Source organism: Temnothorax americanus, unplaced genomic scaffold, assembly GCF_048541705.1.
Source record: "Temnothorax americanus isolate GAGA-0224 unplaced genomic scaffold, ASM4854170v1 Scaffold2, whole genome shotgun sequence".
Taxonomy (NCBI): Eukaryota; Metazoa; Arthropoda; class Insecta; order Hymenoptera; family Formicidae; genus Temnothorax; species Temnothorax americanus.
In genome coordinates, this window is record NW_027509338.1 from 9,455,920 (window position 1) to 9,474,191 (window position 18,272).

Here is an 18,272-nt window from a genome sequence, read left to right on the forward strand (position 1 = left end):
AAACAAAGTAGGAAAATCGAGGATTAGAGTGCACAACCGCCCCTTCCTCACGCCTTGCACACTCGTATTGACGTCTCGCGGTTTTCTTCCCTGCGCGCGAGTGGGGTGGCCGAAGCTCGAGATTTAATAGGGTGCTTTCCGCCTCTCGTGAAGCCGCGCAACGAGATCCGCCGCGGGCTGAAGTATAATTAGTCATGCTATACAATACCACAGTGGCATAAACCGAATACATAACTATGTATATATATATATATATATATATATATATATATATATATACTTGTCGCATGCTGTGTGTATGTGAGTGTACGAGCGCAACCGGTGCCGCTAGGGATGCGCGGGAATGTTTGGTAATTGGCGATACGGCGCAACATGAGGAATATTTTGAATCAATCCTGCGGAACACTCCTGAGGAAAAACTTCGGAACTTCTAAGTTTTATTAAATCACGTTTTCATTTATAAAGTACTTAATGAAAAGCAATTTAATTTTCTTTTGACGAAACAGACTCAGTAAAAAAGCGATCGCATTTATTTGATCACGGTATATTGTCGCGTCAAGGGCTTAACGGCGCGCACTCGTGTTAAATGCAATTTCGGTGAAAAATGAATCAAGTGTACGCTGTGGATCTGGTATAACTTTTGCTGTTATATAAGTGGCAGCTTAATATTGATATTGATATTGATATTGATATCGATGTTGGCACCTGCACATGACACTGAAATTCATCATTTCTCTCATTTATTAATAAAGATCTTAAACTCCGAAATCTCTCTCGGTCTATTGGAAAATTCAATGGATTGCGTTCTGATGCGCTCTTTAGCGCATTAGAAACAATATTTCGACTGCGCATTTTGAATTATTCCTTTTTCCGAAGACCGTATTATTTATGTTAGGGATTATGTTAGATTATCCTTTGCTGAGGAAAAAATTTTTCGTAACAAGATTGAACCAGCTCGTCCGTCGCAATTTTTTTTACGGAAGAGCGAACGTTTTTATCATCAACTCAAATTGGTATGGATACGGCGGGTTGTCTTAATCGGTTTAGCTATTTGATCGTTACAGCTGACACGTACACCTGCGTGCACGCGACCTTTTACATTTTTTGTCAAACGCGATGATCCGAGAGGATTCCTTTTTTTTCCCATGCAGTTTCAGAGATAGCGTAAGCTCGTTAGTCGTTACACTTTGCACGGCGCGCGATTCCCTTCGGCCGCGTTTAGAACGAAGGCATAAATACGTCTTTTCCCTTATGAAGCGGCAAAATAACGTGATCTTTCATTTAACGAGCGTTGCGCTATCTCGCCGGGTCCGCGGCATCAATGAGTACCGCGTGTGTGGGTGCATGAAACGATTAAATCATTCCGGCCGACGCGACGGGTCGGGAGGAGAAATCATTAAGTGAGAAAAATAATCGGGACGCGCGTGGAAGAAGAGCGGCCGTGCAACACGACACGAGTATTTAGAGCAGAAAGGATAACGGAACCCTAGATTCTCTTGTTTCCCGCGGGCGAATGTGGGTTATCGCGGTTTATTAGACGTCGGGCCGGCGCTAATTAATAATCCGATGCTATTTTTACGCAGCCGTTGCGACTAAATGACAGCCGCGAGTTAATCCCGGTTGAAAGAAAATCGATAAGGTCGTAATGCGGCGGCGTTACGCGTAAAAGCGGCGCGGGGCTTTAAGGAGGCTCTTACCTCGATCATAATATGACAGATCTTTATGAAATTAATATATGTTGTAAAGTGAACCACAACGGACCGATGCCCAAAACTTGAGCATAGGTTGACGATAAAAACTGTAAAAATATCAGTATTGAAATTCGCATTTTTAACACAGGGCATATGGTAAACACTAAAATTTTTACCGGAAGTGATGTATTTTCTTGGCAAGTTTGCGAGCCAGGTAAACAAAAAACTAAGGAATTGTAGTTAAAATAATAATCTTTCTAATGATAAGAAGAAAACTTGGTGTTGACGATGAGTTATAAAAGATATTGTAGTTTTAATATGACGTACGACAGGTTAGGCGAATGATCTTCCGAGTGTCAAAATAGCGCGAAGTTTCTAACCTCACTTGCACATGTCTTTTCTCTGCGCTGTATGGTAGCGGCATAATTATTCTCTCGCGCATTGACAACCTTTATTTTCGCGAATTTTCCTTTCATTTTCCCTCTCAGCATTCTCACGTTATATCTTTCTTTTGGCTCCATCTCTTCATCGCATCATTCGCTACAACGCTACACGGCTACACCTCACTTAGCTGCAGACTGCTACAGACGACGTTGTGACACGCGCATGTTCTGCTCTTTAGCACTGACGTAGTCAACTGACTTATTGTATAAATTTTAATATTTACACTAATAGAACATATAACTTACTCTTACACTATGTAAAAATCATTATTTATTTTTTTATTTAATTTTCCGATAATTTTATAACCAATTATTAATGATAATTTTTCGGTTGCTACATTGATTAGAGCAGCCGGGTAAGAGCCTCCTTAAGTAGACAGAGGCGTTAAAATGAGGTGTCCGTTTACTTCCGGCGGGACGTCGGCACGTCGCGTCGGCGAGAGAAAAGCCTGATCTCTCCTCGGCCGAACTTACTTTTGTATATAACAAAAGTTAAACACAAAACTGAGAGGAAACAGGAGCAGGCGCGTCAGACGTGGCACGTACCGATTGATTTTCCAACAAATCGCATTGAATTGAATTCGCTCTTCTGTCGAGGGAGAGATAAAATAAAATAAAGCAACGATGTAAAGAACAAAGGCGCTATATGTCAGAAATGAAAGACTCGAAGATCTTCATGTTTATCGTGTCTTCTCTTTGATTTTGGGCTACGGAGTGAATTTAATGTTCCACACACACACACACACACACACACACACAATTACCATTTCTCTGTATAATTCACCGTAATATATTACATACAGATTTTCTTTTTTACGCCCTCTCGTTTGTCTCTCCTTTAGACCTTTGTACATTAATCCAGTCGCCCGCTGTCTATATTCGTTTAGAGATACAACCGATGTCGTCGGTAGACTTGCTCCGTCGGGCGACGGGCAGGGAGGGGGTGGGTGGGGCGAGAGGGTGCATGGGCACGTTTTGTAGATGAAATACAGTGCGGCGCGATAAATGGGTGCTGACACTGCTGACACGATGCTTCACTGCAGAGACGTGCCCTTTTACTGTGAACCTATAGCTTTATTCTTCCCGTGCTTTTAAGCGACTTAGGTATAGGTCATGCTACCGCGCGGAAGTTGCCTCGCTTTGGTTTGCACCTTGACACCCGACCGGTTGTCAACGTCAGTAACCATTTTCCATTCTTTAAGAAATCGATAGGAGCTATAAGCTCGGCCTTAACATTCGCCGTTATATAAGCCGTAATTCACGCTACGGCGAGTCAGTCGTTCACTCGCTGCCAGATGGACTTGAACTCGTAACTACCTTATTGCGAAGTGTATACGTTTAACGTTTCACCGGCCTTGTAATTTCAATAACAGCAATGTCGAAGGGTTGCCAAACACGCGAGATACTTGAAACGCCTATGCGTTTAGAGTCTACCCGGCAAATTGGACTTCCAGCCGTAAATTGAAGCAGTTGAAACGACAAGAGAGCTGATGTGGAGACGTTGATGCACAGGTGACTCGTGGCTTCGACTGCTCGATCCATCTCACGAAGGTGCGTAATAGCGCTATTTATTATTATTTATAATCTTGAGCGGCGTGGCCATGCTGAATTGCATATTTCGCAGGTCGAAGGGATTTTAATATTTTATAGACCGTGTATATGAGCGCCGTGTTCTCGCGCTGGGTGGAACAGCATGGTGCAAGTCAGTAAAAACAAAAGTTCGACATTCCGTTGGAACGGCATAAAATGTTGAAACGTTTACTTTATAGAATCGTGAAAACGCCATCGTGGCCAAGCGATTGAATTCTACGACGGATACTTTTGCAAGGTTTCCCAAAATGCGAAAAATTATATTTATACTCCTGAGAAAAGGAAAATATTTATTTTGCTAAAGGCAAATCTCAAGTTTTATTTCAAGTTATTTTAAAAATGTTAAGTATTGGCTGCTTTTATCTCGAGATATCTTTATTTATTATTACTTTCGAAATAACTTTAAATTAGCAACTGATTACTCTTGAAGATTCATAAATTACAATAAATAAAAAACAATTAGATTAACTTATATATAATTTAATTCTATTATATTACTAGATATGTTATTTTTTTAGAAAGCGAGATTTCTGTATGTGTATAATGGAAATATTTTATATAAATTCAAGTATAGCACTTTTGGTAAAAATATTTCGAGAAATATACATAAAACTTACGCGAAAAAATATTGGTATATTTACTCGGATTAAAATATTTCGAATATCATATTGGACTTCGAATATACGACATATTACAAAGTATCAGCTGGATTCTGTAGAGATTCTGTATTATTCATTAGATCAATTGAATGCTAATTCTGTTCGAACGTAATTGCGTCCATTCATATCGATCTGCAAGGGTATGGACTAGCGGTTCGCCAGCTATGTCTGCACATATAATTCTACCTAATTAGCCCTTGTGAGTGAGCGTATCGGTCAACGCGGAGTTTCTCAAGGGTGCTTTTTGTAGATTTACATACATTTTTAAACACTATAGATCTACACCCAGCGCGTGCTATACGTTCGATCACTATAAAAAAAAACAGCCCATACAGCACACTTGTTCAAAAGCGGGACATATAAGACGTCTAAAAGACGTCTTTTAGACATATTTTAAGCGTTTTACTAAAAGACGTCTTATATGTCCCGATTTTGGACATGGTGCTGTGTGGGAGAATGTTACACGTAAAGGAAAACCATCGCGCCGATACAAATACGAAATGAAGCAGATAGGCTGAAGATGCACAAACCGCAAGAATACTTTCAAGTCTTCGTGAGGGTTTGAAAGTACGAGCTATACAGATCCTATAATTAAACGGATCTAAACACACCTAACTCCACCGAGACCCAGTTGCGAGACGTTGATACCCGAAGTAGACCCTTCCGATTCGCTGCATCCGAATTAGCGTTTCGACTATTCAATTATTCGAATTTCACCGCGCAGCGTCGCGACGGGGCATCCTCCGAAAATTGGAATATTTTGGGCGCATCTGGGATTCGCTCCACAATCTCTCGGGTCGCAAGTGGTAGCGGAAATAACGTCAGACGCAATTACACGTCGCGATGCGACCGCGGTCGTAAGGCCGAAAGCACGCGAAAAGACGGGAGCATCGAGACATTAGGCTTGTTCGTTTTAGCTGAACTTCTTGCACAGTTCATTTTTCCTTCTTTTCTTTTCACGTTGGAGAGAAAAAGAGAAAAGATGATCCGTACAAGAAGTTCAGCTAAAACGAACAGGTCTTGATGCCGGGATAAGGCCACGACTTCTCGGCAACATGAATGATGGGGCGGATGGAGGTGTGCTCGATATGCCTACCCCCACTTCTATTTATATAAATTATAAGAATATTTTCTATAGGCTCTGGAGTCTATTCATTTCAAAGCCTATCCATTTCGAGGCAATAGATTATAAGGCAATATATTGGTTCATTCGCAATATATTTATATATTCTTAATCTTTAATATTTTAATTTTTATGTGTAATAACTGTAACAATAAATAATATATTCAGGAAAATGTCATGAGATTAAGTTTACCGTTACGTTAATTATCATTTGAAATAAAAATTTCGACAATGACATACAATGTCTAGTAATTGTTAAGAAAAGACTATTCGTAACTCTTTTTTATAAATAACTAAGTCTATATTAAGGCTTAATAAAGGCAATAAGAGCCAGGCGAGTCGTTAGTCGCTAAAATTTGTTATCCAATACATAAAAATTAATTAACGAGGCGAACGTTTCGACCCTATTTTGGGGTCCTCCTCAGCGCGTTATAAAGTGATTCAACATACATGCATCGTAACGACGAATTTGTATGTTGAATCACTTTATAATGCGCTGAGGAGGACCCCAAAATAGGGTCGAAACGTTCGTTCTCGTTAATTAATTTTTATGTATCGACTAACGACTCGCCTGGCTCTTATTGCCTTTATATATTAAGCCTTAATTTTTCTTTTTTATAATATCTCATTTCTCATACATATATATTTTATTCACATTTATAATATGATTTTTACAAATCCATTGCCTCGACATTGAAATTAAAAAATTACTCACCGGCCGATGCGCAACAGCGGAGTTGTAGATAACACCGCGTCGATCTGTAACATATAGAAACATTTTCACATTAAAGCAAATCCGTCCAAGACAAAATTGATACTTGAAATAAATAATTATCGCGCCCGTTAAATTTTTAAAACGTCATTTCAACAGATCTGATTTCAAAATGCTATAATGCAAAGAAACAATCGCGGCCACCGCAAGCGGCCACATATTTCCGCATTAATTCGTTCGCGTAATTAATCCACGAAAAAATCGTGCAAGTAAGACGTAATATATATTTCTTTTTGCACCGTGCAGGAGATCGAACTCAGGCGAAATTTCGAGTTACACCTCGTACGGTACATTGTACGAATAATAATTCGAGTATCATTAACGAATCGAGTCGTGAATCGAGTCGCGCTTGAGAAAGACGCGGAATTCGTCACGGGACAGCAAATAATAAACGAAATATACCAGTTACTCACCCCACGGTCGCTCCGCCGTCGCCCGATGCCGTCCAGGCCCCCTCCTCCTCTTTTCGGTCCTCCTCCGATGTCGCATCTTCGTCGGCGCACTCGTTCCCTCGTTCGCTTCACTCGTTCATACGCGAAAATATCGTCGCTTATGATCGCGCGCTATTTTCTACACTTTGCACGGCACTCCCGCTATTAATCTCACGACGCGACGCGTACTTAATTACACGGCGACGAAAGAATTACGTCGGAGAAACTGCGAACAATGCTGTACGATCCGCTCGACGCCCGTCCGGCCCGTCGCGTCGGCCCGTGATGTCCCGCAGGTAGACGCGACGCGACGATTGAATCCAAGATGGCGGAGAGAATTTCGTAAATCGCGCGGCTCACTTCACTCGCCAGGAGCAACCGCCGCGACCCGCGACGACGCTACACTTGCTGCTTTGTGAGGCGACTTTGGTTAGCAGGGTTAGGTTCAATTAAATCATCGATTTATGAACATTGTGTCCATACCTATACCTCACAATCCCCAAATATCAAGACACGATTAAATACGAATTATACGTACGACGTTAATAGATACTGTAATCTGTTAATTAAACACGTCGCGGCGTTACTCGATTTAGAACCCGCTCCCGCTCGTATCCTTTATGCTGGCCACATTGACACTTTTCCTAAAACGTAACAGTTATAAAATTTCGACCAATCGCGTGTTGCTCAATTCGGCCGCTCGTAGCCATAAGAATCAAGCAACGCGATTGGTCGAAACCTTATTACCGTTATGTCTTACGGGGTGCATTCCGTTTCATGCATGATGCGCATAACGTATCATTTATCCTTGGTTAACATTCGTTGAACAACAAAAATAAATGATACGCATCACGCGCGAAACGGAAAATGCGGCCAGCATTTATCTGCGTTTCGAAAAACGACGGCAACTTTATTCTAAATACCGCACGAACGCGACGCGAGTCAATTATAGATTGACGGTTGAGAAAAGCGAGACTATAATTATTCGAAAGACTGTAATCGAATGCAATGTACCTCGGCATCCGTACAAATTCCGCGAAGTACATACGTGTATTAAATAAACATTCGATACGTCACAGTTTTTCGTAATCTCAACTGCCGCGCCAGACCCGGCGCGATCCGTGTATATTAAAGGTGCGAATTCATGGGACGCTCGTTTCAGCGTATCGCGAAATCACGCGATCCAGCAAAGAAAGCTGGATTTTCTCAGCTTTAAACGTCAAAGCCAAAGCAGCGCGAAGACGCCGAAATTTTGACGCTGTTTTCCTTTTCATGAATTTCAATTGACGCCGGCGTCACGTGTGGTCATGCGACCTTCTTTCCGCTGAAAATGAGCGTCGAGCCGGTCGAGCGTCGGCATGAAAAGGCACCTTTACTCCTGATTACTCCGCGATGCGATCCGAGACCAATAACGTAATGGTGCGTCTCCACCTGAGAGTAAGAACTCTCGAGAGCAAAAAGAAAGAGAGAGAGAGAGATACTCTCGAGAGTCTCTTTCTCTTTCTCTCTTTTTGCTCTCGAGAGTTCTTACTCGCAGGTGGACACGCACCTTCAGAGCGGGTCGCGAGCGCCGCGTTAAACATGAGTAGGGGGAGAGTAGAGTGGGCATACCGAATAACGCGCACCGTGCCTAGACACTTTACCTCCCGTACACATGTTACCGCGACGCTCGCGATGACCCGTTCCGTTCTGTTCCGACGTCGTTGCGGTCGTTGCTCTCGAATCGCGGAAATTATACACGAATCGCCGGCTCCGACCATTCCGATTACGAGAAACTATGATATATCGAATGATTATAGCTGATACGTGTGCTTCGCGGAATTCATACGGTCCTACAATCAGTCGTATATCGGAGTCGGATGTTGGAACGCAGCCGATGGGCCAATAAGAGAATTTCTTCTTCGAAAACGAATTTCTCTCATTGAACCATCGGCTGCGTTCCGACGGTTTCGACATATCCGTCTCCGATCGACATACGACTTACGACTGATTGTAGAACCGGCCTTTAGGCCCGGTCTACAATGGATGTCGGAAGTCGGAGTCGTAAGAAATTGACCAATCACAGTTCATTATTCTTCGACCGGAAGGAGAATAATGCCCGATCTACAATAGCTGTAGTAAGCTGTAGTAAGCCTCAAGATGTAAGAAATTGACCAATCACCGTCGATTATTCTCCTCACATTCGCCTGTAATTGGTCAATTTCTTACAGCTTGAGGCTTACTACAGCTATTGTAGATCGGGCATTATGCCTAAACAGGGCCTAAACAGAATGGCTGTCTTATAACCTTAGGGCAGTGTTTTATGCCTTAAGTCTTTGTCTTATGTAACGCACAATACTGTGTTAATGTTTCCTGTTTTGTGTAGTATACGCGACGTATAACTACACAAGACAGGAAACATTAACACAGTATTGTGCGTTACATAAGACAAAGACTTAAGGCATAAAACACTGCCAAGACAGCCATTCTGCTTAGGCCTTCAAGCTGTAAGAAATTGACCAATTACAGGCGAATGTGAGGAGAATAATCGACTGTGATTGGTCAATTTCTTACATCTTGAGGCTTACTACAGCTTACTACAGCTATTGTAGATCGGGCATAATAGATTGTGATTGGTCAATTTCTTACGACTCCGACTTACGACATCCATTGTAGACCGGGCCTTAATCTTTTTCATCGTGTCCGGCGCGGCAGTTGAGGTTACAAACTGCGCGCCAAAATCTTATGCCCGATCTACAATAGCTGTAGTAAGCTGTAGTAAGCCTCAAGATGTAAGAAATTGACCAATCACAGTCGATTATTCTCCTCACATTCGCCTGTAATTGGTCAATTTCTTACATCTTGAGGCTTACTACAGCTATTGTAGATCGGGCATTATGATTCGCGTCACGCGTCGTGTTCGTGCGGTCTTCAGAAACAAGTTGCTGTCGTTTTCGGAACGCGTATAAAGGATACGAGCAGACCCTAAATGGAGCTACGTGCTACGTCGCGACGTGTTTATCCCAGTCGTATTAACGTCGTACTTAACTTCGAATTTAATCGTGTCTTGATATTTCGATCGTGAGGGGGGGGTAGACACAATGTTCGATAAATCGATTTAATTAGAGTTAACCAAAATCGCTTCACAAGCAGCAAGTGTAGCGTCCTCGCGACGGTTGCTCCTCGCGAGTGAATAAGTTGGCCGTGCGATTTACGAAATTCTCTCCGCCATGTTAGACTCTCGCTCGTCGCGTCTACCTGCGGGACGTCAACGGGCCGAGGGCCGACCGACGACGGGCGTCGAGCGGGTCGTATAGCTTCGTTCGTAGCTTCTCCGACGTAATTCTTTCGTCGCCGTGTAATTAAGTACGCGCCGCGTCGCGAGATTAATATACGGGAGTGCCGTGCAAAGCGTCGTGCGATCATAAATAAGTGACGATATTTTCACGCGTGAACGAGCGAGTGAGTGCACCGACGGAGATGCGACATCGGGAGAAGGACCGAAAAGAGGAGGCGGGGGCCTGGGAGGCATCGGGCGACCCGGGTGAGTAATTTATTATTTGCTTATTGTTTCTGTCAGTCTTGTGGCGGATTCCGCCACTCCTCTCGAGGTTCAACACCGGCGTAATTTCGATCTCCGAGATCCGTGAGGAGAAATATTACGTCGCGAACGTCGTTTCTCTCTTAAGGCTATTCTACGATACATATTTTCCGCGGTAACTCGTTGGTATAATTAATCCGCGAAAAATCGTGCAAGTAATATTACCGAGCGAAAGAGTCATTCTACAATAAGTACGTCGCAAACGCTCCTATCCGTTTTCCGTCGCCGTCGCCAAGTCGCGAACGATGGCAACCGCTAATTGAAAAGTGTTATTTCTGGTTGCGCTTGTCCGGCTTGTCAGTTGTGGTTGTCAAAAGAGAGCTGGCGAACTTTTAACTTTCTGGCGACAGCAAGTGGCAATCGGCAACCGAAAATAGCACTTTTTAACTAGCAATTGCCATCCTTCGCGACTGGCGACGCTACGTTCGCAAAGTATTGCAAAATGACTTTTATTCGTGAAAATCGTGCAGCGAGCGGTAAATAATCCAGGGTGGCAGTGTGGCCTTGCGGTAAAGCGCCAGACTCGTAACTCCGAGGAACCAGGTTCGAGTCCACCTGATCACAGGAATTTTTTATATTCCAAATTGCACCCCCCGCACACGATTGGGGCTCGTGCGGAGAAAACTGGGCTATTTTTCGGAGGAGACATTAAATTTGTGGTTCTCTCTTTCTTCCTCTTGATTGACAAATTAATTATGAAATTGATATTGATGACAATTATGTTATTTTGAATTATATATTATTTCCTAAACTGCAGGAGTTTTATCTTGAGATCTGTAAGACTTACAGATCTTAAGATAAAACTCCTGCAGTTTAGGAAATTGTTGTCCAAATAACATAATTGTCATCAATATCAATTTTTATAGTTTCAAGACCTCACTGCACCCCCCATATTACTTGCACGATTTTCCGCGGATTAATTATTAACGAGTTACTGCGGAAATATGCAGCCGCGATTGTTTTTTGCATTAGCATTTTAAAATCAGAGTTCTGATAAAATAAATGTTTTAAGAATTTAACGGGTGCGATAATTATTTAAGTATATACTTCAAGTATCTATTATCTTGGACGTTATATTACTTCAATGTAAAAATATTTTTACGTTACGGATATCAACGCAGGGTTACAACTTACAACTCCGCTGTTGCGCATCGCGCGGTGAGTTATTTCTTTAATTTCAATATCGAGGCACAATGGGGATTGCCGCTCACGTTATGCCGAGAAGCCGCGAAGAAAACCCCATTCTTGCATCACTACACCGAGAGTGTTTCGCGCGCGCGTCGAAAAAATCTCAGCTGCATTTAAGTCAATGTTATCCCCTCCTCTTCCTCCTCCTCCTTCTCAGCATGCCGTGCGGCACATCGCGGCCTCGCGCCTTCTTCCTGCGCGAGTCAGAAGTCGTGATAACGAGGGCTAATTGAACGCGTCGGGGACCACGCGCTCACGCGTGGACTTATGCGACGGACAACATATATTCGGCTCGCTCGTCGCGCAAGAGAATGTCAATCGGAATCACCGTTTTACTTTTTTTTTTAATCGTAAATTCGTTCGCTCGAAGTTCTGATTAGAGAAGCCGTTCGGAAATTAATCTGGCTTGCATTACTCGTCCGTTGTGTTCCGCACTGGTTTTGCTAAAACAACAAAAAAGTATGATTAGCGGTGGCGAATTAATTTTGCCCGGAAGAATTTTTTAATTTTTCAAGATTGCATATTATACGCAGGACGGAGGAAGGCGTGCGTTCCCTTCAAAGCTTTTATAAAATATTAAGTTTAACCTTTGAAAGAGGCAACATTGTTTTAACAGAGAGAGAGAGAGAGAGAGAGAGAGAGAGAGAGAGAGAGAGAGAGAGAATTGATAACTTCACGAATCTTCTTCTTATCGGCACGATTTTATACGCGAGGCGCGGTATTTGCAAGCAAAGGTTGTACAAAATTTATGCGAGCGGGAAACAGTTCTACCCGCGTGACAATTTTCACAACTGCCATAACAAGAGCTAATAATCGACGGTAGTCATTAGCCGAAATCCGTCACAGCACAATCCTGGGGAACGTAATCCGCTCCGCTCCGTGATTAACGGTGTGTCGCGATTACGTTCGCTACAATGCGACACTAATTAATTTATCGTATAACGCGCTCGAGAAATGCGTTTGTTTGCATCTGAAAAAAACATGACTTATACTTTGAAAACATAATTCGAGAAGTTCAGAGAGAAAACGTTAAAATAATATATTATAGATATGAATTTGTGTCTAATTTAATTTCTCTAAATCTTATCTTTAATATTTTCTAATTTAACCTAAATTAAGTAACTTTATTATAAAATGCATCTATATCTTTTTTTAAGAACACCGCCCAAAATTTGTTTAAGTTTGAAAAAACACGCTTTATATTTAAAATTCAAATAAGTAACTCGAGAAATTCAGAAAACGTTAAAATAATATATTTGACTTTATGTGTCTAATCTAATTTCTCTGAATCTTCTTATCTCCCATTTCCCAATTAAATCTAAATTAAATAACTTTATTTTGAAACGCATCTGTTTTTTTTTAGAGCACCGCTCAAGTGTTTTTAGCTGCGAAAGTAGAAAATTCTTCTGTAAGATTCCCGGGAATTTTGGATTGCTCACAAGTTCGAGATATATATATTTTTTCATGTTCGGTCTACTTTCATCATAACGACTGATGAACGCAATGTGTCGTGTCACGCTTTGTAAGAGGCAAAATATAAAGAGAAAATATTTCAGTTCGTTTCGCTTCTCTCATAACAACAGATGCAGAAAATTGAAACGCATTAAAATGCATTACGAATCCGTGGCGCCGTAATGTGACACGATTTCGTGAAAGCCGTAAATATATCCGAGGCTAGTTACAATCCCTCGTATTATGGAAATTGTAATTTATTTTTATTACAAGTGTGAAATGGTAGACTGGACGAATGCAGCGCGACAAAATTTCGAGTTATTTCGACAGAAATGGTCACTTTGATTTAAAACCAAGGTGCCCAATGATTATTCAGCCTCAGAAAAATCGTTATTTACCGAGACAGACATTTATTTTATTTCAACTGCCTTGTTATTTTTCATTATAAATCGCATTTATACGATGCCAGTTTAATGTTTAAGCGCGCAGCTGCGAACCGACCGGCGATTCGACGAAGAAAACGCGCAATTCTTTTCTGTCCTTCCATCCGGCATTCGTCTCTATATCGCCAAGATGTTTATGTATGGGTACAACGGTGCAGCAGCTGCACCTTGAATTACTTACCTAGATTCTAGTCGTGTTATCGACGTCGCCATCGCATTCTTTTTACCGTGTAATACAGTTTTCGTAAAAATTCCCTCCCCTCGCCCGTAAATACATCGAAACTGCAGAGTGTAGACAGTCCGCCGCGAATATGAATAATGCAACGGACGATTATTCATATTCCCGATGCATACTTAACGTACGGTTAGCAATGATTTCAGTTAAGTAAATTTGTCGAAATTTGGTACACTTAAGTTTCGGGGATGCCTCTAAACCTAGACGCCGCGCTATTTGACTTGCGTGTTATTTGCGTAACATGAGGATACAGCGTTTAATATAAACATGAAAGGGAGAATCAAAGGGTAAATTCAGCGTTGAATTTATGTCACGTCGAGTACGTGCCGAAGCTTACGAATGAAGAAGACCGAAGGAAAAGGGTAACTTCCCCGCCTGTTGTGCGCGACCAATGAATGCATACAGCAATTATATAATAACGAGGGGACGAGGAGTCGGGAGACGCGGGACGCCTTGCGTCGCACGCCACTTCGAACACGATAAACGCTAAAATGTCGCGCGTATTCGACGCAAACTAACCGCACAGCCATTATAATTTCCATTTCAGTTATGGCCAATTTCCATCTCGGACATGCATCCGCAATTCGCTGCGGGATAGCGGGATTCGCTCGAGGCTTTATCGTACACCGAAAGACGCTTTCGCGAAAGATGTTTAACGTCGGTAGTGATAGAGGTATACTCCGAACTCCGGCAAGAAAACGGAACTACCGTATTGATGTACGAGTCCATTCAAAATGGGGAACAGAAGAGGGTTTTTCGTTCGCTCTTACAGGTTGCCAATATTATCCGAATCACTGCAAAAACTGCGACATTTGACCGTCATATCGGCGTTGCCGGGAACGCTAAAAAAAAGTTGCGAGCGAGGATCGAAAGTGGGACGAGCGATAATCAGCGCGCGGTGGTTCTCGGATAAAAAACTCCCCGCGAGAAATGTAAGAAAGATGGGTTGGGATTGTGTAAAAATATATTTTGATGTATCGGAAAAAGGAGGATGCTGCGCAATCTCCCTCTGCTTCCTCTCCTCTCGCCGTTGTTCTATATATAAAGTCAAAATAAATCGTCTCTTTATTCTGAGCTGGAGTAGCTGATATTGGAAGTGTAACGATTTTCCATTTATCTTCTCTCGTGCCGAAGAAATAAATAGTTTGTGACAAAAAGAGATATTTTGTCACACTCATCAGAAATAAAGGTATAATTGTCGCAAGAAAAAGACCTATGTTTTGGACACGCACGTGACGCGTAACAATGGTAAAACATCTCGCTCGCGATATTACGGCAAGAGTTTCCGCTCTGCGAAAGGGCAATCGGAACGGAAGCATCTCGAAGTACATATTTTCATTGTTTAGCGGAAGAGAGTAAATAGATAGCGACGTGACGTACAATTTCTCTTCGTTTCTGCCGCCGAATTATTACGGGGCACAGGGTGCAGCTGCGCAATGAACCGCCTATCCGGCGTGTCGCCGAAACCACTATACTTTCCGTCGTCGTCTGGCAGCCTTTTATCTCCGGGTGATATATGAGGGCGAATAGGGCTTCTCTCCGCGCGCGTTGGACATTGTGTGCCGGGCCATGTCGCAGAATACGTTGTTGTAGTATCCCTCCGTGTTGGCCCGGGGCTTTTAAGCTAATTTGACGCAGCGCGCACCGCGCGGTCATTTTCCGCGCGCAACTCGTCTTCGTCGCGTCCTCACATTTCGTTCGTGCCTTGTCGTTACTTTGCTCATCTTTTTCACGAAACAAGAGGTCAGCAAAAAAAAAACTAAGAGAGCAAAATTCAAGCGGACGTAACGTAAACGAACAAATCTGAATTTTAACATTTGCAGGGGAGAAATAAAGCCGGATTTTCTGTGTATTACAGCTACGCAAACTCGGACAATCTGACGATATAAGCGGCTTTGGACCTTCTTAAAGGAGTGCTAAAATTATTAGAACAGCAGTATAAGTAAACACCTTATGTGTTAAAGCGTTATTCGTCTTAAAAAAATATCCTGTTGAAGATGACGCAGTTTAGGGCCGTAACAAATTCAAATCCGGCGAAATCTGGCGATTTGTCGTCCGGCGAAGATTCTTTAAAACATGCTCGGCGATATGCACCTCGCACACGTTCCGGGGTCAGAGCGAGCGAGCGAGCGAGCGGGCGGGCGGTCGGGCGGGCCGGTCGATGGAGGAGCGGAGAGATAGATCGGTGAGACCGGAGAGACCGGAGAGACCGGAGAGACGGAGAAGAGGGATATTTGCAATTCCAATCCCATCTTCGACCTCGTCTCTCGCGCAACCTCCACCTCCATCCCTCCTACCTCCTGCACGCTTCTCCGAGGGACGTAGACGTTTCTCGCGTGACTTTGCCGGCCGCGGAATGTCCGACGGCGGACGGACGCGAAAACGACACCGGATCGCGCGATAACACATCGCGGATTTTTCGCGATTTTCTCTCCGCGCGCGGCGCGGCGGCCATATGAAAAAGTTATGCGAGGCACGAGCGCTTTTAATTTCCCGTTCCCGAAATTCTCATAGTTTGCGTAGTTTAATTGAAACATTGAATATCTCTTCAATTTAATTGGCTGCACCGCGGACAAATGGCACAAAAAAATGCGTTATTAATTCGAAAAAAAAGTACATATGTGCACAGTTGATTGTTCAAACGTTTGTAAAGTGGTTTGGAAAAATGGTATATTTTCTAGTATTACTTAAAAAGTAAATTATATATGCGGCACATTTTTAATATATCTAACATTAATATATTTAATTTTTTAATATTAATATATTTTATATTTTATATTTATATATTATTTTTGATACATTTTTCTCATATATGTATAATCTTAATATATCTTATAAATATCTTAGAAATTTGCGCAGTTGCTAAGGCTAATATAATTTTACTTACGGGATTTTCTCGCGAGAATCCTTCGAAAGTCCAAGTATAAACCAATTCACATTTAATCGGTTAAATAGTATTGCAGATTACGAGACAAGAGCATTATCTACACGACGCATGGAGCCGTATAAGAACGCTGCGTTAACGAGGGACGACAATGCTCGACTTCCGCAAGTGTGCTCGAGAAGCGTACGATTTCATCATTAGTAGAAATTTGTTTCATGACGCGTCAACGGATCTTGGAGGAAGGTAAATTTATATTTTGCTCATTTATATAAAATAAAAGATATATTTTTTTTTCGACAGACAAGTCAGCACACGTGGATATTATTTCATCTCTTTTCTTCCACACATTTTTCAAGAACGTGATGCAAAAAGATGTAATATGTAATATAAAAACAAAAAATATATAATATTTTGCATAAAACATTATATTACGTAACAACGACGCATAAGAAATAATATCCCTCTATAAAAAATATGGAGCATAAAATCTTCCCTAGATTTTAGATTCGCCATTATCGCGATTTATATCTATTTCTTTTTTTTATTTTTGAAAGTTTCGTGGATCCGCGAATTTTCGTCTTTAAACGATTTTTATTCCTTTTTCATCATTAAACTTGATTGTGATGTCTTGTTAACGACGGAACTTCGTCGATAAATACAAGCACGCGGGGAGCCGCTATAAATTCTTCCTGTTTTCTGCACGCGTTCTCCACGGCCAACCATCTCTTCAGCATATTTCATTTCCTTCTCCGTCTACGCGCGGACTCTCCTCCTTCCTTCTGTATTTGCCCGTCTACCAGAGGAGAAATAAATTAAAATAGAAATTTGCAATTTCCCGCGCTTTAAGAGTTCAATTCTATTTCGCTGATTCAATTCGCTAGTTTTTAATGTAAAATTAAACTTCATAAATTTGCAGAGCGCTTAACGATTAAAAGTGAAGCGGAATAATAGCGTTTGCCTCTCTCGGAGCAGATTACTGAAATACTTGTCGTTTGCACAATTAATTAATTCATGATACGTTGCATTACGCTAATAAAAATAAAACGAAAACTTTTGTTTTGCGAGACACGGAGATTCCTGGGGGTTTCGTTATTTCGGTCTTTTGCGTTTCTCCGAGTTGTAAAAGTTTCGCATAACTACGTCCGGAAGTTCATTCTATCGGTCCGAATTGGAGACGTCCATAAATTGAATTCCGATGGATGGAGTTCTAAACGGAGTTAAGTACGTACAATCGTACAACTAAACAAGCGACAACGAAGCGTGACAATAATATTGACAAGAAAGAGCGAGACGGAGGAAGAGGGAGATTGTGTATGTGTATATGTGCGCGCTCGCAGGTCAATCAATAGATGACGGTATGTAGATCGGTGAGAAAGAGCGACGGCGATCGATATAGAGGGACCGTAGCAATCGCGTAGTATAACCGTGTCGATCGGACGAACGTAGTAACGCGCATACCTCCGGGCTGGACCGTTTTGCAAGTGATCGCGAGGTGATCAAAGGAGAGCGCGCGTCGCGTTCGTTTCCATCCTCTCTTCAAATTAAATCTAGAGGGATATCGCTCGCGGGAAATCAAGGAGATCGATGAAGGATGCGAGCTTCAATTGAAACCGTTAATTCCGAACTCGTGTCTCATCACGACGCGCCGGTCCCGGAAGAGATCGGGGATCGCACGCGCTGAGGCTAATACGCTGGCTACGTGGGCCGAGATTGCGCGCTACGTATAACGTCGGATGAGATGACGCTTTCGAAATAGGCGACGATCCGACGCAGCGTGTTAT

The 18,272-nt window shown here is 42.3% G+C and overlaps 1 protein-coding gene and 1 long non-coding RNA gene across 3 annotated transcripts in view; one reads left to right on the forward strand and one right to left on the reverse strand.

Moving 5' to 3' along the window:
• Positions 1 to 2,517, reverse strand: part of LOC143897121 (uncharacterized) — a 109,155-nt gene extending 106,638 nt beyond the window's left edge. The window contains exons 1-2 of the long non-coding RNA XR_013256848.1: positions 2,077 to 2,517; positions 1,698 to 1,798 (exon numbers count right to left, since the gene is read on the reverse strand). This is a non-coding gene — a long non-coding RNA (uncharacterized LOC143897121). The remainder of the gene's footprint in view (positions 1 to 1,697; positions 1,799 to 2,076) is intronic.
• A 619-nt stretch (positions 2,518 to 3,136) lies between these two features.
• Positions 3,137 to 18,272, forward strand: part of Nha1 (Na[+]/H[+] hydrogen antiporter 1) — a 36,797-nt gene continuing 21,661 nt past the window's right edge. The window contains exons 1-2 of one of the 2 annotated variants that reach the window (XM_077405446.1): positions 3,137 to 3,685; positions 16,563 to 16,734. In XM_077405446.1, coding sequence (XP_077261572.1) covers positions 16,643 to 16,734 — 92 coding nt within the window. In that variant the 5' untranslated portion in view covers positions 3,137 to 3,685; positions 16,563 to 16,642. Of the gene's footprint in view, positions 3,686 to 11,395; positions 11,448 to 16,562; positions 16,735 to 18,272 lie in introns of those variants that run through there. The other variant, XM_077405444.1, reaches the window with a different exon arrangement.